Raw genomic sequence first — 25,813 nt, 5'->3', positions numbered from 1 at the left:
AATTTATGAAGAGACTGAACAACCTGAAATTGTTTAGACTGATTCATTTTATTCTGCCTTCCATACTATACCATCGTCCATGAAATATCTCTGTGAAAATTGAATCCAACAATGGTTGGAAATAAATCTTGAGACATTGCATGAGCTTATCGAAACAATTTCAAAGTGAATGTGTAACACAAACTTGAAAAAAAGATATACATATTTAAGTGTATGATCTTCTTTTTTGGCAGGGCAGTATTTATTGCCAAAACAATAATGACATTTCTGTCGGCATTTTAGCTGTCAATTGACAATATCGCCATTATGTATAAATTCAACAATTTGTGTTAACTTGCAGAGTACATTGGCATGAATCCATATGCCACAGTACCACCACAAATTGGCCTCTCGATATTCGTATCCTGAATCAATGGTCATATACTTCATTGATCCCTCATTTTACCACCACTTACTCTGATTGAGAGAGCTGAATGCAGGGGAAGTCTGCTCACTGCTTAAATGACAATCGAATGGTACAGATTTCAGGCGCCCAATAAGATATACTGGCTTACAGCATGGGGTTGGGACACATACCACTTGTTTTATAACTGGGTGAACGCATGGCAAGGCCTCCAACTATAGATTTTAAGCGTTTGCTATGTAAAAAATTTATGCAAGCACAAGGAGAACTGGCATCTAAACAGAGATAATCCCAACTGGGATTTCCAAACCTTTAGGAAAATGTGTCAACTGCTAACATCTTTCCCAGGGCTGCACAGTTTTTCCTATGGGAAAAAAACAATTTCCAAATTCAATATCTGTAGACCACCATGCTTGTATGGGTTGCTGTGCACACTATGGTATCCCTCCTATTATATCATACTTGTGGTGCGTAATTAGACATCTGCAGAAACGACCACAAAGTGTTTGCGCCTTGCATCTGCTGTATACCAAATGTGTTGATATTCCACATAGATTTATTCAGGGTCATACAGTTACGCCCTGAGACCTGTTACCTCCATATTAGAACAATGTGTCACTTCGTCACATGCAGGGACTTAAGGCAGCATGAATTGTTTGCTGCTTAAAATAATACACAGGCCGTTTGTCTGGATGCATTTTTTTCCCCAGTCCGCACACGAGGTCAAGTAGTCAGCTGTTTGTGGGATTTTATCTGCGTATCTGTGTAGTATATAGTCCTGCACTGTCGTTTTTGTAATTTTACAAATGTATCGTATTAGATGATTTTGATCAGCATTGCCAAAGAAATACCCAGCATTGCGGTTTTCATTTAACAAAAATAAATAAATAAAAGTGCATGTGATTGAACATTACTGTAAATAGTTAATTGCCTTGACCATAAACCACAGGTGTCTGTTAAATGTTGAGGATTTCTGCAAAAGACAGATATAGTATATTGCCTCCCAAAATCAGTGATATCTTAGGAGTGCCAACAATGACTCTGTTTATCGGAGGACTACAGAAATCCCCTTTTGACACACCTGCTGGACTGCACCTGTTAGCGAAAATGCGATGGAATCTCAATTGTTCATCTGATTTCAAGGACTTGGACCACTTTTCACTCTCAAAAGATGCCTGATGGGAGTTCATTCCAGCATGCCAGCAGGAGAAAGCTTATGTGCAGATAGGTGTGCATTTGGCATGCTGCGGTGTCACTGGGGTGTGTAATTGAAATGGAAATGAGCCAATCAGAGAGTGCGATGACCAGTCAGGTCGCCTCTTGCTAATCGCTTTATTTTAATACAGACTCATCGTATCCTTGTGCATGTTTGTGTAGACCTTTCTTGACCCTTTCTGTTGGAGCGTCATTGTTATTTTAATTGGTGATAGATTTTGGCAGACGTGGAGCAAATTTCATTTTGTGAATAACTGTTGATGCAAAAAACATGTTTTATATTTTACATACAAATGCAAGGAATTTTTTGAATGAATGATCATTGGTCCATATTTTTAAAAGAATAAAACTATGTGGAGAAACCTCTTCTTATATAATGGAAAAAAGTGCTACTGGTCAGGATAAATTGTTGGAGATGATGGCTTAGCAGTCTTTCATCAAAGATATTCTCAAAGGCTTTAGGGCTCCGCTAGCTCATAGGTGTTACGATGCCATATCAATACCATGTCTCTCTTTTACTCATTTTACCTAACATAGTTCATTTGAATTCTGTTGCAGCATTTCATATGGCTGTCTAAATATATTGGAACATGTCAATTGACTTCTTGAGCTTTATTCTTCTAGTCTTTATTTTCTTCTGCATGACTCCAAATTAAGGCAGCTCCGTTTTCACAGTTTCTGATGTTAAGATTTTCAAGTGGAAAGACAGACGCCCTGATTTGAGTTTAGATAGTACATCTGAAGTAACTTTCAGGATAACGACAAATGAATTTAGTTTCTTATTTTCATTCACACATTGGATTTGTAGTCTGGTTTAAAGAGAGATGTATTAAGGTCATTAGAAGTATATCCACTTGAACGGTTTACTATAACCAGCTTTCACATGTAAACTTGATCTTTTCTGAGCTGGAAGCCCCTCTCTTTTTTTTTTTTTTTTACTGTTTTTCATTTATTTCTAGCTTCTGTCTGACTAACTGCTGCTCTATTATCAAGTGCCTTGCACTCTTAACCAAAGCCTAATTGAGGCAAAAAATGTGTATGGAGTTGGAAATGTCCGCCAGTTTTTTCTCATGTTAAATATGCCGTTTGCTTACTATTTTACATGGCCATTAGCCAGCAGTTAAAACATCGACAGGTTAATTTACAGTCAGAGAGTGATTTGTAAAGGCAGAGAAACGAAAAGAAGGGAAGCTAAAACATCACATGGTGTACATACGTACACATTTAGACATTTTATACTTACCACCTCTCCATTGCCTACACACAGATGGAATGGATGTAACGAATAAGTCAGAAAAATGCTAAAACAGTAAGTAAAAATACATGGCTTTTCCTGGACCAAAGAAAACATGTTTTAAATGACATGTTACAGATGAGCTCCTTCATGCTTTGCTTGTAAACGCTTCACAACGCTATTTACCATACAAGAGTAAACAGAGGAGGGGGAGACTTGTTAGTTCATGCTCAAAAATATATCCACATACACGCATACTGTAAATGAATATGCAACACAAAGCACCGATGCATACAGTAATGGAAAATGGCTGTGTACATTTGGCACTTTATTGTGACATTAATCATTCAATTACAGCAATACAAATGGTGTGACAAGCGAAGAGGCTTCAAGCAGACTGCCAGAATTGCTATGTGGGTTTAAAAACGTTCCTCTGATGTGTTGTATTTGCTACTGTGTAACACTGTTCTGCAGCAGATGCCGGATCAGCATTCTAGTACATACAGAGCGACTTGATCCGACCAAATCCATTCTGAGTCGGGACTCCAAAATCTACAATGCAATACAACTCAAAAATTGAATAGAAACCATACAAAGTGAGAAATAGCACAACAGGGATTGAAAAGGATAACAACAAAATCTGCATGCTCTTTCTGAGACTTTTTGGCTTTAAAAAATGTTCACCATCAGTTGTATATGTTAATCCTGAGGTATCCAGGGTGTTTTCTCAGACATTGTGGGATACTAGAAAAAAATCACCTGTAGTCTCCAGTTTTCAATTAAAAGTTTTACTGAGTAGTGTAATCCGACATGCCAGATGGTTTGTTTCACAAATCTATCAAGGGAAGAGTAAACGGAAACTAATTGGAAAAGGGCAAGAGTTAAAACTGTTTCGATGGATGTTCTCACGGTCACATCCATTATTGGCCAATCAGATCAAGAAGTAATGGAGTAAACCACTAGCTTGGCCAAAGGCTCTTGTTGATAAGTAAAAACATCAATTTATTGACGAAGCATTTGGTGCACTTCTTTCTTTGGCCTTGTACACATCTGGCAGAACTTTTTAAACATGAGGATTTTCCCTCTCCATCTAGATCAGGGGTGGTTAATACGTCAATCGCGAGCTACCAGTCGGTCCTCACTGTCTGGAGTTTATGTGTTCTCCCTGGGGTTGTGTGAGTTTTCTCCAGATACTCTGGTGTCCCACCACATCCCAAAAACATGCATGGTAGGCTGATTGAACACTCTAAATTGTCCTTGGATATGAATGTGAGCATAAATTGTTTTTTGTCTCCCACTGCCCTGCGATTGGCTGGCCACTGATTCATGGTGTCTCCCGCCTGGTGCCCATAGTTGACTGGAATAGGCCGTAGCATCACCCAGGACCCTTGTGAGGATAAGCAGTTCAGACAATGAATGAATGTTCAGATGCCTATGCAGATGGATTTGTGGGAGAAATGAGTCAATGGCACCAGCTGTTCAATGAGTGTCCATGTGCTATTTTGTGGCTGAATTTGTCACAATGAGAGATTGTTAAACGGTAGACAAGCATATTTTACAGCGATTTTCACAGTGACCCTCAAGTCAGGCTGCTGTGGACCGTTGTAGCAATTGCTCTTGGATGTAAAGCATTCCACAGGTGTGGGACTAATTCTGTCATCAGTAGTTGAAATGTGTTGTGTGTCTGTTTAGATTTGCTGTCAACATCTGATAAATCGGTATGTACCAAAGGCTTCTGACCCCGATGTGGCCTCTTCTAGCACCACCACGAGGGACAGGCACTGTGTTTTTCTCATTATGATCTTTCTCATCTGTGCCTCCTTGTTTTGCCGCACCATGCCTGCGTTTGTCTTTCTGTCACCAAATATTTAGAGCTTTTTCCCCTCTTTTCTTCTCAATGTAAAGCTAGGTGAGCAAGTATGTGGCTTCATGACAGATTTATAGATTAAATATATTAAAATTAAAACAAAAAAGTGAACTCTAATGAAGGCACATAGTTCTGAAGCAACAATGACAAGAATGCGACAAGTATCAAGCTTACAACTTTGTACCCTTGTTTGTCTTAAGTGTAATACTGTGATCTCCAGTAATTTGAGGACCCGTTTATGCATCTCTCTCATCAATGTGTGTGTTTTTGTCTTCTAGATTCCATCGTGGAGACTATCATATCGATGTGTGCATAAATGACTACTTGGATGTGTACTGCCCGCACTACGCGGACTCAGTGCCCGAGGAGCGGACAGAACGCTACGTCCTCTACATGGTCAACTATGACGGCTACAGCACCTGTGACCAGTCCTCTAAGGGCTTCAAGCGCTGGGAGTGCAACCGGCCACATTCGCCTAATGGGCCACTCAAGTTCTCTGAGAAGTTCCAGCTCTTCACCCCATTCTCCTTGGGCTTCGAGTTCAGACCAGGAAGAGAATATTACTACATCTGTGAGTCTTCATTTTCTTGTGATGCTTGGCAGCTATGTGATGACTCAATCAATTTAAGGGTTGCAATTTTCTGGGAGTTTTGAAAATTAGATACCGCTGCAAAAATATAACGCGAATAAATCTGAAGATAGGCGAACTAAAAGATTAGTCTATGAGCCTCATTATGAAGAAATGTAACAAATTTAATTCTGAAAATGTCCCAATCCAGTGGAATCTGAAACAGTACTATCTGTACTTTGGCTACTGATTCATTTATTAACAAATTTAAATACATATGGCCCTATACCTTAACATGAAAAGGACTGGACGAACACCGTGTCCAAACGTTACTATTGCACTGTGTACTTGAATAGGAGACCTATGGAAACCTACTGCTGCATGCAATGAGCATGGGTAAACTGTCATTTGTACATTGTACACTGTCACTAAAATACCCTAAAACAGTAGTCAAGCCGTGCATTAAATGTAGCTAGGCCTCCATTTTTGAAGTAACATCCAAGTAGCAACGCGCAGACGTTAGCTATACTACTAGGTAGTCCTGCCTCGGAAGGAAGTCCTCTGTATTTTTTCCCACCAATTGTAAACAAGTTACCTCTCATAGCTTGTTTCAAATGCACATTTTCAGAGAGCTTTATACTGATGGATTTTAATGTTACCTTCAACTTGTTGAAAAGTGATAAATGGCACTGTCGTAAATTTGAGATTACATTGGAAATGTTGCTCCCTCTGGCCGTCACTCTTTGTGAGAATGTTTTGCATAGCTTCTACTAAGCCGCATGTTCCTTGCAGCTGTGTTGATATATTGATATGCAAGTGTATTACAAAAATAATGCATGTTAGGATTTAACTCACACAGTGCCCTCATAATTTAAGACCCAGTCTGCTCCAGGAATTTTCGGGGGCTTTAGTGAGGAGTTTGAAATTCATTTTTGCCCCAATAAATCATGGGAATAGATTTACCTAATCTGTTTCACCAGGCCAACCTTCGTCATAATAAAACTACATATATTCAGAAATTTGGATTTGGATTCACAATTTTAAAGTATTATCTGATGCTGATACTACAACATTTGGAAATAAAACAGAGTACAATATGTTTTTTATTTGGTTTGGTTAATACAAGATACATTGTAAAAACAACAGGCACCATGTTTTAGTACTGTACTTGCCGGGAGAAGATTTCTTTCAATGTGTTTAATGGCAGTCGGAAATCTCAAAGACTAATTGTGGCAACAGCTCCCTATTTGCTCGTACTTGACAATACAAATGGCAGCATTTTAGGTTTCTTTCGATACTAGTATTGGAACACTTTTTTTAACGACAGAATATTTCGTCAACAGGCAAATGGACTTGACAGAATGACAAATACCTGTGTAACGTATTGAGATGCACATGTGCGTACTGTCAATAGGAATGTGGTTTATATCGAGTACATGTGGGTAGTAACTTTTAACCTAAGAAGCCTTGGTCCTATAAGATATATTTGAAGGATCTAAAAATGCATTTTTGGGATAAATGAAAAAAAGTATGATTGAGGGATGTTAATCCTCCCTCTAAAGACTTGTAAGAAGGGGGAGTGGGCACAGTGCTGCCATATGACAAATTTAATACAGGACTAGAAAATTGATGGCACACTTATGTTCTGAAATGGGAGGCCATTAGTTTCATGTGTGGTTTATGCATTATTGATTCAGCTATTGGATGAAAAGTTGAAAGTTGAAAAGGGTTCTGCAATTCTTGTGCTAATGACAAAGATTATGTTTCTCTTCAGGCAAAATTAAATGAACAATCTGACCTAACATTGATAGAATTCCAGCCCACTCACACAAATGAACAATGCTATTGCATTATTCCTAGATAATGCAGTAATGAGAAATTAGGGGCAAATAAGCAAGCTATATGTGACACTAAATATAATCATTTTTCTTTGGCCCACATCCTACACATATGCAGAAAACTTCTCGACAGAGATAAAAATATTAATTTAGTGTCCCACTGTTGTATCCTGTTTCATCAACAGCTTTCTGCTACATCGCAGAATTCATTGTGGAGCCTATGTATCCGTCTGTCACAAAGATCCCAACTATATCTAAGGTGTTATGGATTTTCACAATACTGGCTTACTGCAATGCCCTTACGTGCGGGAAAGGAGAGCCACAACCAACATTGTAGCTATGAGATGAGAAACACATAGATACACACACGCACACACGCAGACACGCACGTGCAGACACACACGCGCAGACACACACACACACGCAGACACACACAAGATACTGGTAAATTTGTCTCCATCATTCAGCTGGTCACTTTTCAGGGCCAAATCAACCCGAATAGGAAACCCGAGTCTGTAGCAACCTGTGGCATTTTCCACAACTCTATTCCTATTTTTGTCATTTTTCAATTAATATTTTTGAAAAGTCTGTGATCCACTGAAGTGTAGAGTAGCGATGAATCCCTGTATATATACTACATACATACACGCACACAGTTTCACCCTCAACATAAATTCAGAAACCAGATTTAGTTGAGCGCCTTTTTTTGTGTTTGCTCCCCAAGTAGCAGCATTGAGCAGTTCAGTAGGGCTTTGAGTACAGAGATTTGTTTTTTACCGAATGGTGACATTTTATGACGCAGCTAACAAAAGTTTTCATCAAAGATTTCATTTTTCTTACCCTCGACCTTCTCTGTGCAACCTTCACCAAGTTTATTGCTTTCTGAAAAAGTAGAGACCCCGTTTACACTTGACTGTTTTTTTCCAAATAAATTTGCAATATTCACTTTGTCACTTAGACCTAAATTACACGGAGTGTCATGATAATGAAGATGTGGAGATGTCAAGAGCTCATTGGAGGTTAGCCGAGGGTCACACAACTGTTCCACTTATTCATGTTGCTATTTGTAACGTTTATTTTTTATATCTGAGAGATGCTTGTCCTGGGGGCCAGATTAAATTATGCTGTGACACACTAGGCTTCCATGAAGCACATGCATTCTACTTTTGTACGGTGTATTGGTTTTGTGGCCCACGGCTTCATTGGCTATTGAATGATTCTAGCATACAGCCTGTCTAGCTCGCAAGGCGGATATTAAAGTCATCTACCATGAAGTTGTTTGACATGTGATTTCCCGCCACCATAGTGTCCAGCTCCAATGTCCATTAAAAGCAGAAGGGCTGGTGCTGATGGATTAGACTGTCTCTATGGTGGACAGATTGTAGAGCTGAAGGAAGATAGAGAGGTAGTTACATTAAGCCAACTACACTTGTACTATTCATTCATCTACGGTGCTTGTTTCTTTCGCAACCATCATCAGCACTTTTTAGTAAAAAGGGCCAAACAACAACATTACTGGACAATTCCGTTTGTGTTATTTAGGTTTCTGAAAGGTTACGTGTTTGTTGACAATGATATACGTGTATACATATAGAAAAAACACTATGGGGTCTTTATTTTTTGCAGTAAAACTACAGAACCATTTTTATGCAGTAAAACTACAGAACAATTTTCAGGCTGCATCTCTGTATTCCTATCCAGTCCTCATAATCCAGTAATAAATACAACATTCGACTGAGGCAATTTAATTAAAGGACTAGACTGCGTACCTAATAACTGATATTCTCTCAGGTTACATTTAGGTTTAATATGCCGTTATTGTGACTATTCAGGAGTATAAATGGTGGAAAAACACGTTTCGGGGCAACGGCTCAGACTTGATTACCTCTAATCTTTTATCTTTAATCCTTTTAAAAGAGCAAAACTGAATGCCACAGCTGCAGAAAATCTTTTGCTAATCTTGTTTGTGTGCCACCAGCAGGTTGGCTTCACGTTACGGGCATCTCAGTGTGAAACATTGTTTGAGGACTCTCTCCTTTTCTGTGTGCGCAGTGTACACCACTTATTTTATAAGTTATAGTGCTTATGCCTGATTCAATATATTATAATATTTGAGACAACTGCTGCTACACTGCAATCAACAGTTGATAACAGGTTTATGCACAGGATGCAAATATTTGTTTTAATCCTTCATGAGATAAGCATAAATACCAGGTACAAACTCAAAACTGTTTTTCGGTGCTAATACTCTATTTGAGATTGTGGCACTTTGTTTGTCAACAAATAGTTCTTGGTGGAGATGCCCTGCATCCAATCATATCATTGGAAATAAGGCCAATCATGTAATTTTTCAGAGGATCAGAATGAAGTAAAACAATTGTTTAAAACATTTGGGCTGATTTTTATTTAAAGTATTTAACGGCTACAGTCCTTAATCCAAAGCTACAAAGATATTGGTAAAAGAAACAAAAATATATTTGTTTTAAAATATGCATATCGTTCGGAGACATCTGAACCAGAAGTAAACATGCCGTAGCTAGGAGGACATTCTGGTAGCTGTTGGTCATGCAAAAGGGAACCCTGGCATCATGCAAGCGTGATAATGTCTCCAGGTGTCTTTGTTTACTTTTTTGCTTTATTTTTCACTTAAAAGTGCCTCTTCTTTAAGCTATGTGTATACGCGCTGATTTGGAAACCCATATATACAGGAGTCGAGTGGGACTGCTAAGCTCGATTACAGCCGAGGCCACTGGCTCTATTAAATTCAACTAGGGCTTGCACAGAACGGCACTGCTGCCAGACCCTCTTGCGGGGAGTGCCCATGGACTATGGGCTTGAATGGGCCTAACTGCTGCGAACTGAATTTAATTTACATCATTTTTTAGAAACACTTGTACAGTTGATTTTTTTCCTTAATACACTGCAGAGATAAATTAAATATTGGAGTGTAATGTAAATGTATAAAGCATACATGCATAAGTTATGTTAGCCTTTTTCCTCATTTCTGCTATTAATAATATATGTCCTCAAAATCAGGTGACTTGGGTTTAAAAAATATGTGATTGGTACAGCCCTAGTTTTGGTGCCATAAGTGTTATGGGTTGTTGACAAAATTACCAATCAAATGTGAAGCTCCCAAAGTCGTTGTATAGTGTTCTATTTTAAAAGCTCATTATTCAGCTTCTTTGCCGATCGAGGTAAATAGACATAAAGCAAGGTTTAGCTATAAAATGGAACATTACACAAATCTTTGTCTATGCAGAAGGATTTTTGGTGGCTATTCCTAAAAGCTCTGACTGAGGGGTAAATGTTGCAGATTATGAGGAAGCATCATGCTGAGTTCTGTAATTAAACTGTTCATTTATAATACAAACAAGAAGCCCTATACAAAGTGATCTCCTATCCAAATTGGTCTGAACAGGATTAATTGCTATACAAAAGAGTTCACTAACAAAAGAGAAATACAAGTTAACAAAGTATTTGCAGACAGGCTTCTCGGTCAGGAAGAATGGGGGGGCATAGCTGTCCGCTCCACCATTGAAGGGGTTGCCTTCCTCAACTCAGTATCTACCCGAGCGTGTGTTTACCAAGCGTTTTTGAGGTGAGGCACACTTTTTGCATTGAAAAAATCACAAGGCACACCCATCTGAAAATCTTAAATTTTAAAACTCCCTAAATATTAACTAATTCTGATGATAGTTTTATCAAAAGGATTCCAATTTAAAAAAATCTATACAGACGCTCCCCGACTTACGAACGAGGTTCCGAGCGATTGTTCATAAGTTGAATTTGTTCGTAAGTTGCTCAGTGCTATATTTTGTATTATAATTTATGTTTAAGGCCTATATAAGTATATTGAAGGTTTATATAAGTGCATTTGTATGTTTAAGGCTTGTATAAGTAACACGCATTGGTTTGTACTGAAAAAACATTTAATAAAATGGAGAGAATACATACAGTACTGTATACATACATTAGAGAGAGAGAGATTTACTAGAAACTGGCCGAAAGAAGCTATCTAATGACGATTGCATTTTTCTTTTTTTCATCATAAATGATGCGGTAGCACTGTATGGCATCATTCAATTGATTTGCAAACTTTGTGCAACATTCAATATTTGGGTCCTGCTGCTCGATCTTTATGTTTATAAATGGTACTGACGGTCGAACGATTCAAGTTGTATTCACGTGCAATGCTCACCACTTTCTGACGCGCATCAAGCTTCGTTATTATTGCCACTCATTTCATATGAAATGGCTTGCCTCTTCCTTGCACCTCCCTCACTAGAAGCCTTTCGGTTTTCACCAACCATATTCAATAATGGATGCACGAGATATTTAATGATACAAATGAAAACGTTTCTTTGCGCACTGGAGATACGTTCACGCACTTCCGCATTGCAACGAACTGGGCAGAGGAAGGTGGATGTCGGTATTAGCGGCGGAAAGAAGCACTACTCGGAAAAAGGCGCGCAATACAAAATCGAACTTACGAACATTTTTCGACATAAAAGCAATTTGCAGACATGTTCGTATGTACCGTTGTTCGTAACTCGAGTGTTCGTATGTAGGGGAGCGTCTGTATTTATTCAAAATTTTATTCTAATTCAAAAGTCTACAAACCCTCAAACATGTTTACTTAACATATAAATAAGTACTACAGAGACTTTAATATCCTATCCTAACTCATGAAACCAAATAGCACACTTCCAGTGGGAAGTTATTGACAAACAGTGCAGCTAAACCCAGGCGCAGCAATGAGATGGTGACCTTGTAGCACATTTGCGTTCTGTGTGCGAGTGCATAGTCTAGTAGTGTAGTGTAGCGTGGCTAACAGAGAAAATTGTATGCACCATTAGCTGCCCAAGTAGGCCATATTGCACACCTGCACCAGTCACAAATGTCAATGTGTCCTGAGACAGAGGTCACTGTCCGGAAACCTAGGGAATAGCCATTAAACCGTACTTGCCCAATGTACAAGAGAAGGTATATCAGAAAATGTAAAGGAATTCTAGCATAGTGTTTTCAAAATTCCCGATGGGAAATTTCCTCAATCAGTATTTCTCCACTGGTACGCATTGATTTATAAATGTTTTCAATGGAATACGTTTAAAATGCATCCATGCATAAACATTTAACAGTTATACATATCTGCTATTTCTCATTTCTCCTCGCATTCCGGGGTTGAGGGAAAGTGGGATTAAAAATGAGTCGTCAAGGGTATGATTGATTAGCTTTCTTGTTTGTAGATTAGTATTAAGATGTCACATCATATTTATGTTCAGAAAGCACAGCTTAATGATGTTTTTGCCCCTTGAGTTTACTGCGGGTCGAGAGGTGATTTTTGTTGCGTCTGAAGAAATTAAATAAGGCAGCATTTTCTGCTCCGATAACCAAAAGAGATTCATCAGCAGAAGCAGGAATGTACTTAGACGGCGGTCGTCATTCTTCAGTTTTGTTTAATATCAGTGCCCTGTCACTTGCAGGTGATTGTATTAGCATAATTCACAAAAACCCAACTAGAATTATTACACATCTGAAATGTTTTAAAGGTTGCTTTAATCATGACATAAGAAAATTTTATTTCAGGCATACACTTATAAGTAAAATACATTTTTTTCCTCAAAAGAAGTCACGTTTTTTGTTCTTAATATTTTAAAAATAAAAATATATGAGCCAGAAACAGATTGTCCCTAATGAATAAAAATGTGGTTAAATACACAATTAACAAATCTGACAACATGGGTCTCAAGAATTTGGTCTACCACCAGAGGTTTTATTCATCGCAAAATGAGGTGTAATGCAAAATGGCTTGGGACAGAATTAAATCTCAAATATAAATATCTCATTTACAAACGTTTTTTCTTAAAAGCATTTCTACAAAATCCCATTTCCACTAAACCTCTCATCTTCTAAAATACGTGGGTGTCGATGTATGTCAGAATCAACACTCTGATTTAAAATGTAGCACTGACCGTATACATAAGCAATTCAGCAAAAGATCGCATTAAGAGTGAGCACCGAGTAAGTTTCTTGGACTGACGGGGTAGATAAGCGAGGATGGCAGGAGGACTTTTCAGGTCAGGGATCACAGGGCTGCAGTGGTTTAAGTGAAAACCATCTTCCAGAATGCTGATGCAAGCATGTTATTTTATTTATTTTTCATATTATAGACAGCAACTTGTTCTTGAGTTATTTTCCTCAGAATGCAGAGAAGATATGTGAAATCAGCTCATTGCAATAGATAATGAAGCTGACTTAAGACTTGACTTGGTCATGTGCCAGGGAACCTGCAAAAACTAGTGCTCAAAGCAAAAAAGGCAGAGGTTGTGAAAAGAGTCAAATACGGTACCAAGTTTTCTGTTCATAGACGATAGGACTGTAACAATACATGTAGTGAAATAGCAATTCTCAGAGAAAGATCCTGTCCGATGCCCAACTTTATGTATACAGTTAACATAAAAAATTTAAACCTTACAACAGCGTAACCGGAGACTGAGACGTTTGTTATTCTATTCTTGCCTCTGTTCCCTGACTGTGATCTAAGAGCACAGGGGAAACAGTTCTCTGTAGTGCGTGTGGCCCCGTCAAAGGACTTGCGCAGAATTGACATTTTAACAGGGCATGCAGTTTAAAGCCTCATGTTGTAGGCAGGTTTCTATTACTTAGAAAAATGTTACTAATTAAAACCAACTTCATCGAGGGTTTTGTTGACATTTTCAGGGACAGAGGTCAATTTTATTTGAACGCTGTACATTTTGTTGATTATTGTTTCAGAATTGATGTAGAGAAGAGTATTTTCATTTATAACATCATTTTCTGGTAGGTGCACAATTACAATATCAATATTTTTAATGTTTGCTTATTCATGCGTTAGTTTTCTTTTTAATTTGTGTGAAACAATTTTCAGGTTAATTATTTTGTTAAGATAAATGTAATTCCATAAAAAAATGAAAATTGTTTTGAAATTCCTTTGAAATTAAGAAAATTGTTTTGTGTATTCTTTGGGTTGCCACTGTGAATCAACTTTTTTCCACATAACCCTGACTTTTGCATCATCATCCTCTACATCAGCCACTTGCTTCCATGTTTTCTCTTACTACAGCGAAGCTGAGATCAGATTTCAAACCCACAACACCATAACAGTGAGGAAAATGTGCTAAACTGATCCACCTTGTTGCCCATGATTAAAACACCACATCCATAAAGTTGTATACTGACATAAGATGTGATACAGCATTATACCTACCAATAACACAATCTGCAGCAGTCCCTATATTTGCATTAATACTACACACCACTTTAAATCACCCCCTACATTTCTGTTGATACATTTCTATAAATACTTGACTATGAAAAGTTCCAGTGCAACACATTCATACCAAACTAAAATTAAAAGGTTGGTGAATAGCGAGTAATGAAAAAAATAACGTTATTCCGAATGGTTGAAAGCTAACTCAGTGTGTTCTCATCTTTGCCCATTGTGATATTCATGCTCCAGCCAGTGGTCCTTTTGAAACTGATTTTATTCACCGTAATGAACACAAAGACCCGCTAATATGGCGCGTTAACCTTTGACCAATATTGGTAATTACTTGTTATACCTAATTTGAGATTTTCTATGGATTTATTGTTCCTCTATCCTTATTTGTGCTCACTGCCAGAGCCTTGCACATTTAATGTTGGGTGGATACCAAGGCCATAACAACAATATTATGATTTCAGGAGATAGACTAAGTGCAGCAATTAAACATGATGTACTATGATTTATTATAGTGTGGCTGCAACTGGAACAGTGCTTGTCCTCGACTTATCGAGTCCGGTGACAGTCTGCCACACACTCACTAGAGCTCCCTACATCTGCGCCATCAATGAACCCGCCCATGTGCTTCACGCTGGCACCCGTGTTCAGCTCCTTGGGCCAGCGATTGGTTCATTGCAACTGGTGCGAACCTTAGCATTAGTTTGGTGGGGCCACAAGAAACCGGTTGAGGGTTGTTGATGCTTCGTAAGGGTAAATCACATCAAACATTTATTTTGGTATAGAGCCATTTAAGTGTTTTGTACACCAGCAGTAAGATTCTATAGTCTATCCTTTGACTCAGGAGGCCAGTATGATTTCATTACCAGTTTATTATAGTCCAGTTTCCTTGCATCTGGCAGGATTAGGTGCAGCATCCTGATTGATTTGTTTTTATTAAGACCTGTAAATACACCACTGCATTAATCCAATTTACTAAAAATGAATGCATATGGTTTGCTTTGTCTTGTTCAGACAGAATTCTTTTAATTCAGGCTGTTGTTTCGGTGATAATATGCCAATTAATTTAATAAACTTTATTGCTGTTGCGATTCAATTCTCAATCAGTAATTCCACCAAGATTTCTGGCTTGATTTGTAGTTGTCAGTGACATTGAGCCATTGACCTTTCCTTTTTGAGGGCAATAAAGATCACCACTGTTTTTTCATTCAGCTTGACAAAAATTCATTTACTCGAAATGTTCATCATCCACATATCTTTGAAAGGAAATGTTGTGATCTTCTGTAATCTTAGCTAGAGGAAGCAAATAGATGTTAATTAAAAAATCTCTGAATAGTCCTGGACTGGAGATTATGGATGCCACACTCAATACAGTCAACTTCATGATAACACTTGTTCTTCAAGCCCAATGTTAGTGTAATGATTCACAGGTAAGCAATTAAATTGAATTTCAACCTTGTCATTCCTCATTGATGTGACTTCTTTAACTTTGCAAATGATTGCCAAAGTAAGTCTTTGGATGACTTTGTTTGGAAAAAAAGATGCCCTAATTCAAGTCCTTCTATTTCCTTATTTCATCATTCCCTCCCTTAGTGCACTCGCAGCAGTAGCATCTGCTTAACTGCCCTCGTTTCTGTGGATGCTTTTCCATCTTCCTACACTCACACAGCTTGCAGACAAGCACAAGCAGGCGTGTAGATTCTTGGTGTTGATCTATAGTTTTTGCCCATATTCCTTACTATCTGACTGCCATTTTTTGTGGGTGGATTATATAAGTCTTCATTTGCGGGACATATTTCTAACATTTAAAAAAAAACTGCTCTTTCATTGTCTTCGTGCCCAGGGACAAAGTTTGTAAATGGTATCATTAGCAAATAGAAATGTACACATAAAAGGGTCTGGAAGCTGAGGATCTGTGTTTATCTGTGTTATCCTCTCTCTTGGATACTGGTTTATTTAAACCCAAACTTCTGGAATCTGCTGTTTCCAAACAAAACTGCGTTTTGCAAAGCCAAAACCAGTGTGCCATTCCTTTCTCCAGTGAGATGACACAGCTACTCAGTTCAGAATGTTCTACACTGGACTCCACTCTGTTCCTTTTAACCCACATTATGCTAACAAGACATCAAACCTGAGTTAGATCTTATTGACTAGCTGCATGACCTTACTTCAGTTTCAAGGTTATCGGTTATCATGAGATTTGGCACGCAGATTTTCGGTTTCACACAGTCGACAGAGGCAAACATGCTAACTATTACTCCACCGTGATACCCTCGATTATTTTGCATGAATCAAACTCTTCCATCATGGTAAAATAAACAATAGTATTCCGACCACCACAAAACCATGGCTATGAAATTTCGAATAGAATGGTCAAGGAAATGTGTTTTCCAGATAACATTACTGATGCAATAAGATTTGGCTTGCTCTGTGATTGAAACAATACAGCACCTAAGCCGCGTTGAGCCCACCTGTTTGTTTTTCCGTAATTGGATTCTGCTTCATTCCATTTGCCTTAATGCTGATGCATAATGCAATGTACTACAGGGACCAGCCATTACTAGGTATGGGACGGGGCTTGAAGAAGTAACCTGACACAGCGTCCTGACCCACCAATACACCCCATCCCCTCTTTGTGCCCATCTCTCAGACAAGATCTCTGAAAGCCGCCCCTCTGCTCATTCTAGATGGATTGATGGTGGGGCTTGCATGCCTGGTGGAAACATGCAGAGCAGGTGTTGATGTTAAAGCATAGAGCAACAATAAGCCGACCCTGTGCAGCATGTTAATCCAAAATAAACAGGCACAGACATGGGCCGCTTGGGCCAAGTTAGAGGGTTTCTGATCAGAGATTAAAGTTCTGTTAACAGGACAGGCATGTAGAGCCAACATTTCATCTTTCTTTTACAGAAACAACACCACACCAGAATCATGTTGAGCCTCCCCAATGTCAACACATTTGCACTTAACTTTTCCTACTCTGGTGGAGCCAGATGAAAAGCATTTTATTTCCATGTAGACAGTGTATGACTGACCAACCTTTCAGAAGATCAGATAAATTTCAATGAAAGGTATTTTATTCTGTATGTATTTAATCACATATTAAATTACTTGATTCAATAAATCATTTTCCGTACCACTTATCCTCACAAGAGTCTAGGGGGGTGATGGGGCCTATCCCAACTGACTATGGGCACCTCCCGGGGGACACCCTGAATTGGTGGCCAAACAATCGTTGGGTAGAAGGAGACAGACAAGCATTCAGGCCCACACTCGTAACTAGGGACAAATTAGAGTGTCCAACCAAGCTAGCCTACATATTTTTGGGATAAGGGAAGAAACCAGAGTACCCGGAGAAAACCCACGCAGGCTCAGGTAGAAAATGCAAACTCCCTACAGGAACTCATTCATTAAATATGTGTATTGTGAACACATGTCTACATACTATATGTCTCCCAGCAGCTTGACACTGTCATCACGACAGAGAACCCTCCATGCGCTCTTTGCTTTTTTTCTTAGCAGCTGCACCTCTCTCACAACCAGCTGCTGCCATTAAGTAGCTCATGCCGATGGCCAGGGCTCAGATCAGTGCACAGCCATAGTGATAATGATAAAGATAAGACATCTGGAGGTTGTGTGTGTGTGCGCGTGCATGTGTAGGGTATTGTTTTGTCTGTTGGATCCACATGTACAACAGTTATTAAAGAAGATATGACAGGCAGAAAGAAAACTGGATTCACTGTAGTACAATTTGTGTGTGGCTGTGTGTGAATGTGTGACTAAGCGGCGATAGCCGAGCTTCATTAGTGTGTGCAGAAATAATAAAATGGGCTCTCTCTCTCTCTCAACTGTGGAAAAGAGCATCTGATCTCCAGTCACCTCCCATGCACATTGACACGTGAAGATAAAAGCTGATGTAGCAGCAACATTAACGCTAACAGAGCACTGGAAAGGCAAAACACTGGCAAGATGGGATCTTGATGAGCTGTGGAATATGGAGAGGATAAATTAGGAAGTGCACATTTGATAGGAAAGTGTCTTTAGGAACTTATATAAAAATTGCTGCAGTAAGACAGGGGAGCTCTCTTTGGCTGGAAAGAGAGAGAGAAACGAAGGAGGACTAGGGTGAAAGTTCACCAAGGAGGGGATGACAGATCCCAAATGGTACCCTTTGGAAACACTCTCATTGCCTCATTGCTTCAGCTATAGATTGATGTGAAAACGCAATCAACCGAACCCAATTCACGGTGGAGAGGCCCGGCTGTAAAACATAAAATACATGCAGAAGCTTGTTGAAGAGAAAAATTGATGCTTCTTTGGTGGTGAAACGCCAGGTTTGGACACAAGTCAGGGTTGTGTATTTTTAAAGAACTGACGTGATGGATGTGCACATTGTGCTCCTACTGTGCCGCTCCGAGTGACATGTTTTGGACACCTCCCATCCTCGTCTTGCAGAAGGCAACACCTGGTGCCTCACTGCATGACCATTAGTCGTCAACCAACACACACAAGCGCACGCTTTAGTCACACAAGGAATTTTAAAAGCTCTGTTTTCTTGACTGGAGTCATTGTGTGCATGTCGGAAAATACCGTACAGTATGTATTACTATTTATTTTTCTATGTATGTATGTATTTAAGAAAATTGTCATTTAAAAAATAAAGTAGTAATATTTAGAATTTAATTTGTACCCAAAAATATCATTGTCATACTTTTCCAATAATATATTAGCAGTAACAGTCAATAATACAGATTTTGTAAACCTGAAGTCCTGATTGAATTGAAATTAAAAATATTATACACACAGGCATGCACATTTATTTAGATAGATTTTCATTCGAAATGTTTGTAGTGCATCGTCCACTTTGATCCTTTTGTTTATTTGCCATGTGTTTTGTTTTTCAGCCTCCACTGTTGCTGAGAACGGAAAGAAAACCTGCCTGAAGCTGAAAGTTTTCGTCCGACCATCAAGTAAGTGCTTTGTAGATGCAGCCTCTTAAATTGCAGGTTGGCTTGTTTAAAAAAAAAAGTGCTCGATGTCGTTTCTTGCATTCTCTCCCAACCCGCCGCTTTCATCTGTCTCAAGTGCTTCTACTCGTATAGAAAACATTTTATTTAAAAAACAAACAAACAAAAACACTGGACATCTAGTCTTACTTCATCTGACTGTTGCCATGCGCTTTGTTGCTTGACCTGTTTACTATCAGGGCTGCAGGGGGCTTCAAATGTCTATCTGCTGTATATACCTGTAATGATGATATCATTCTCCCTATCTTCTGTTTATAGACACCTGTGTGAGAACTATAGGTGTACATGACCGTGTTTTTGATGTAAACGACAAAGTAGACAATACGTTAGAACCACGAGGTTAGTATGGCTTCCTGCTTATTTTTATTCACTCCATGCATTTTTCCACATGCCTTGTTCTTGCCACGCTGTCTGATTTTTTTCACACACACTGCATGAACCCCATCCAGTCCATCATAGCCACATACAAAATTCCTTGTGTTATGTGACAAATGTTTATTATGGGTTTGCAAATGTTACTTTTCAAAATAATCCTACATCTTTATTATTATTTTATTTATATTTAGAAATATAACATATCAACAGGCAGTTAATTTAAGATATTGTCAACATTTTAAAATCCATTAAACAAATTACAATATGTCCTTGTTTTAGAGTGCAGTTTCCTTACTGTCGTATTGAGGTAATCCCTTAAACCCGCAACCTTGGTTGATTGACTATTACACTAAATAACAACACATAGCAAGAGGTACACTTCGAAAACAGATTTGTTCCACAAGAAATCAGTTTGTGAACCATTTGTGCAGCATTTACACACCTAATATGTACCAAAGTACTTGAATCTTAATGAATACTGCCCACTGCATGTCCATCAAGATCACATATTATAGTTCTTGTTGTATTTAAATCTGGAAATTTTAAATATACACTCAAACATTTAATTACGTTTTACTAGAATCAGATCAATGATTCTCTACCTGTACTCATACCACGGTGCACATGTGCTACAGTTGTTACGACGGGATATTCTGACTTTGTCTCATGGTGATAGCTGGAGACAACATGCAATGGCCTTTGACATTATTGATGTCCTACCTTCCTCTCGTTGCACCTGGCCTCTTGCCCACCAGGCTATAGTATCCACATTCACTATCTACACTTTTCTTATATCGATCGACTGCTTTCTTCCATAAAACCCCAAGCTTTAGAGTGCCTGACCACCCTTGCAGAACCTAAAGGTGTATGTTTGGTTGCCCCTCTGCATGATCCTGCTCTTTTCACTGCTTATATAACATGCTGACTTTGGAGAATAACACAGTACTATAGTACTTTGACACACAAATACTTTGATTTGCTGAAAATCCTTTTATTTTCTAATGTTATTAGGATTATTATGTTTTTCAGCTTTTGTGGTAAGCCAAATTTTGAGTGAGGTGATTTTTTTGGGGTGGGGTGTTTTGTGTACTTAATTAAAAAAAAAGCTTATCTCATTATTATCTTTTATTAGGATTAATATTTTAACCCTAAAAATATCCACTTAAATCAATACCATTTCAAAAAATATTTTTTGAATACAGGGTAAGAGCTTCATCACAATAAATTTAACTTTCGTATAAGTCAAGGAACCACTGTGTCATTATAATAAGATAGCAACCCAAGTACATATGGCAACTGAAACTCCACAAAGTCTAATAACGTTTTTCACATGAGCCAGTGGTCATTATGTAGATTCATTACTGCTACTTCAAATGTAAAATAAAAATCGGAACAATGTAGTGCTCCAATATCGATAGATTCGATGTTTTTCATAACTGATTGCAAAATGAATTTCTTTTTCCCCATCATACAGATGACACGAGCCATGAACCGGCCGAGCCTTCGCGAAGTGAAGAAACAAACACTGCATCGCACCTGCCTGCATCCAGCCAATTTGTGACTTCACTTCTTCTTTGCTTGGTATCACACTTTACCTTATAGCGCCCCCACCTGTCCCAGAGGAGCAATTTACACCCAGTGTGGCCTGAATCTGCCCGAGGTTATGGGGAAAAGGGGCGGATTTTGAGGGCAAAGCTTGTTTTGCTTGATTGGGGCATCGTTGCAAGCTTCCCAAGGAATCCCTCTATTTTTGTTTTTCCCCAGACAAAGTTTGAAGTGTCTCTCACCAGATATTGGGGAAAAATTGGGGGGGTGACAACCACCCCTTCTTAGATGCCAAATCATTTTTGTCCTGACACTTAGTGATCCTGAATTTCCTGTGGTAGCGCTTTACATCATTTTTAACCTTTGAAACATACACAAATGCAGTTATCACACACACATGGACGCAAACACATGCCCCACAAATCTTCAATGTTTTCTTCCGCTTATTATGTTTTGTTCAGTAGCAGCATTTACAAATTAGGAAAGTGAAGACTGTAGACTCTTAGGAATGACTGTACATAAACGCGTAGGTATCTGTCAGTGGTGTTGGCATCAAGTTCTGCTTGGTGCATAATTTCTAATGTTTAACCTAGCAAGTTGAAAAAAAATGAAGATGAAGGATAAGAACTGTCAGTTTGGGAGGCCCAGCACTGGAAAAATTCTACACAGCCTGCACCTTAACCTACTGCTGTCCAGTTGTTTCCTAATTATTTAATAGTAACACACAAGTTTTTCATAGGACGATAAGCTAGTGTATATACATGACCGTGGGGTGTGCTTTTGACTAAATACCCATGATTGACGTTGGGGGTGGGGGATTAAACAATTAATTGAGTTTTTTTTCTTTAAATACAATTTACGGTCAGCATGTTCTAAACCAGGAGTGGCCAAGTCCGGTCCTCGAAAGTCCCTATCTGGTGTGTTTTCCATATCTCCCTCCAACAACACACCTGAATCAAATAATCTGGATCGTTATTAAGATTCTGGACAGCTTGCTGATGAGTTGATCATTTGATTCAGCTGTGGTAGAGGAGGGAGCTATGGAAAACAGACTGGATAGGGGCTTGTGAGGACAGGTCTTGGCCACTCCTGTTCTAAACTCATGTTTCAATGCCTGTGTAGTATTGCACAGGCAAATATTCCCCTCAATAGCAACTCTCAATTGTGTCAAGAAGTGATTAATCAACTATCAATTTCAAACATTGGACAAAATTCTTAGTCATCAATCAAGCGACTAATGGTTTTCCATGCCCATCTCTAGAGAAATTGAAAAAGGTTGTGGTATAACTGAGTGTAAGACAACAGAGAGCTCTTGACTCCTAGCAAGCACTTTGGGGGCTGCTACTAGATGGAGAATCGATGTCTTTTAGGAGTCGCAATTTCACGGCAACAGTCACACCCATTTTGAATTTACTGAGCTGGACAAAGTACGATTCTCTTTGCTCCATCGACTTACATTATAATGTACGCTCACATCCAATCTAAAATTGTTGGAATCTAAAGTACCCCTATACTGTAGCATTTACCTCAATTAGTCGTGGTTACAGCACTGATGCATTGCTCTACTTTATTCAAAATATTGTGCAATGTTATTTTGGATTAATCTACTTTTTATATAGCGCTTACAGTCGATGATCGTTCGGCTGCGCGTTGGTTGACATTAAGCATCATTCGGCCTCATCGGACTTGAAAGACAAACAAGAATAAGAACGAAGATGTCCAACCACGAATCTTTGTGTTTCTTGTTTAAGTGTCTCTTTAATGAGGTGCAAAATGACAGGTATTCGGCCCCTCTGTTATGGAAAAGTGAGGTACGTATTTCTGGTATTAAAAATAGACGGTACAAGACTGGAAGGAAGGATCTGACACAAGAGGAGGGGTGTAGATTTCATCGGGGGGTTAAGGCACCAGTGACCTTGCTGTTTGAGGGAAGTGGTGAGTGACGGAAATGGAATTCCAAAGGAGGGGTTACGAAGTGAGTTAGTGCAAGGTAGAAGCACTGATAAGAGTTTTGACATAAAATAAATCTAAAAGTACTCATTTATGAAACACTTCCATTGCATATCATCCATTACTATTTTGGAGACCCGGAAGAAAAAAATTAGAGACAGACAAAACAAGTCATAGTTTGGCATGAAAACCTAAAAAAAAAAATTTAATAAGAAAATGAAAATATCAATATCTAAAATGTGCATTTTATGCAATATGTCCACGAGTGTACAATTGTTATGGGGATTTTGGCTCAAGCTGATTAACAGTCTCCCCTCCCAACCCAAATATAGTATATATTTTTTCTCATAATACTTTTTCGGGCGCTGGGCCTAATCATGTAATTCTTGGAACTTTTTACACCATAATGTTTCTTCATTCTTACATAATCCACATTTTGGGAGGTTTGTTTCCTTTGCACTCTGGCCTCTGTAGTTTCCAAGAAGATTGTTCATATTGGGTTCTTTTTAATTTTATTTTTTACCCAATTGAAGATGACACTTTTACAGAGCTGCCAACTGTCGACCCCATTTCAGAAGTACCCTTGTCCTATTTCCGGAGTTTATCCGGAGTGAATGCGATTCACGCAAAATCGATGTGCGCTGAAGTCGCACAAGACGAATCATTCGTCAGAACTTGTAACTCGGATGAATCACACTGCACTCTTGTTACCAAATTCTTCAGGTTTACAGTGTAGTTGAATCAAGATGGCGGAAGTGGTAGCGGTGGTGTGAATTTAAATTGGAAATTTGGTACTTTTCTGAAATGGTTGCTTAAAAAAAATTAAAGTGACAATTTTTGGGGGATTTCCGGAGTTTAAAGAGGTTTGCATTGCATTTCCGGGTAAACTCCTGAAATTCCGGAGTAGTTGGCAGGTCTGCTTTTATTTAACTATGCTCAATTGTGCTAGCAACCCAGCTGTTCTAGGACTTCAAGCCAATGAATGATATAATAATGTCACGATGGACATGTTTTTTTAATTCAGTAAACCAGCTCCAAGTTGACCCTCTTTCGAAATGACCAATATTACCTTCTGTCATTTTTTATTGTTTTTGGTTTGCCTCTACCCTATTTTACGTCATACTTCGGTCTAACATGGGAAATAAGGATCAACTTAATAACTGGATACTGTGTATCCTGAGGTAGTCAACCATCCAACACACATAGTGGTAGGTTATAGCATTTGTTTTGTACTTTCTGGAGGACTAAAGTAAAACAAAAAAAACAAAAAAGTCATTGTTAAAACTGTATGATTATTACTGTTATGATGATGATTTAAACTATTATTATTATGGGAGAATCCTTCTTGTAAATAGTGTTTGATATTAAAGTATTAATTTAGTTCTTATGTCTTTTCTAAAAAAAAAAAGAACAACAACAAAACAATATGCTAATATCTCTGGGTTTTGCTGAGCGCTTTCAAACAATACATTGGGCACTGCAACGCGATGCCTAATGGAGCTACAAGCTATGTTATATTGGAGCTTTACATGCCACTTGACAGAAGACAACATTTGCCATCTTTTCATGCAAGGATTTTTGGGACTTGACATCCTTGGACTCTTTTTTTTCCCCTTTGCCTTCAGTGTGGAAAAGCATGAGAGAGAACTGGACGAATTCTGGAAGGAACTTGCCAGTTTCATGATTTGGCATGCGCATGAACTTAACGACGTTAGAAAAATAGATTTTAAACGTTTGGGGGGGTTGACTTGTTTTCCTTACAGTGTGTTAGATTTTCAGCTGAAATTCACGTTGTGCATTTTTATTTGCATCTCCGATCCGAGTGATGTCATGGAGCCTTGTAGTGACAGGATAACAAAAGTGCTGTACAAAACACCAAACATTGTTGTGTAGTTGCAGTGTGGCTCGGCCATATTGTTGTTGTCTTTTTTTTTCTTGAGAAAGCCTCCTTCTGATGACTTAATCCCATGTACTTGCTGCCTGTGACTCTCTGAGGAACACAAACATAGGGAGAGCATCCGTGTAAAGGATTGTCAATCTGACAAAAATATGTTTCAGCAATTCCGATATGGTAAGTGTGTATCTCATGTGGTGCTGCCGCCATAAATGGGAAGCGAAAACCCTCTTTTTGGCAGCCAATAGTGTTTCCCATGCCTTAGACGCTGTCCACCATTGTGCTTTGACTCGTCAAAAAAACAGAGCCTTTCTCTGCTCCCCCTTTTTACCAAGCTTCACCCCTCTGTCCTTTGTGATGGTCTTGATGTCACTCATGAGTACCATGGAAGAACTACTGCAGCCCCTACCTGCAAACAACAGGGGTGAAGGTATATGGTGGATCCACCTTCTCTGGCCGTCTTTCATGTTCGTCTTCTAGTAATTGTCGCAAACATCAGTTCACATGCTGTCCTTCTACTTTGTACCCTGCGCTCACTTTGTCATCAGTGGAGCAAGATTTCCAAACTTGCTCTTTTACAGTATATAAACAATGAAAAAAGCCAACAAAAATGATCTGTATTTGTATATACGCGTG

General features: G+C 38.7%; 1 protein-coding gene across 4 annotated transcripts in view; it reads left to right on the top strand.

Moving 5' to 3' along the window:
- efna5b (ephrin-A5b) overlaps nt 1-25,813 on the top strand; it is a 95,077-nt gene that overhangs the window by 54,684 nt on the left and 14,580 nt on the right. For all 4 annotated transcript variants that reach the window (XR_013300362.1, XR_013300361.1, XM_077601265.1 and 1 more), the window contains exons 2-5: nt 4,998-5,290; nt 19,291-19,356; nt 19,672-19,752; nt 21,263-21,369. Coding sequence is in view for 2 of the 4 variants with exons in the window: in XM_077601265.1 (XP_077457391.1) it covers nt 4,998-5,290; nt 19,291-19,356; nt 19,672-19,752; nt 21,263-21,369 (547 nt within the window). In the remaining 2 variants the exon portion in view is untranslated. The remainder of the gene's footprint in view (nt 1-4,997; nt 5,291-19,290; nt 19,357-19,671; nt 19,753-21,262; nt 21,370-25,813) is intronic.

This window comes from Stigmatopora argus, chromosome 5 (genome assembly GCF_051989625.1).
Source record: "Stigmatopora argus isolate UIUO_Sarg chromosome 5, RoL_Sarg_1.0, whole genome shotgun sequence".
Lineage (NCBI taxonomy): Eukaryota > Metazoa > Chordata > Actinopteri > Syngnathiformes > Syngnathidae > Stigmatopora > Stigmatopora argus.
This window is presented reverse-complemented; position numbering and strand designations above follow the sequence as displayed.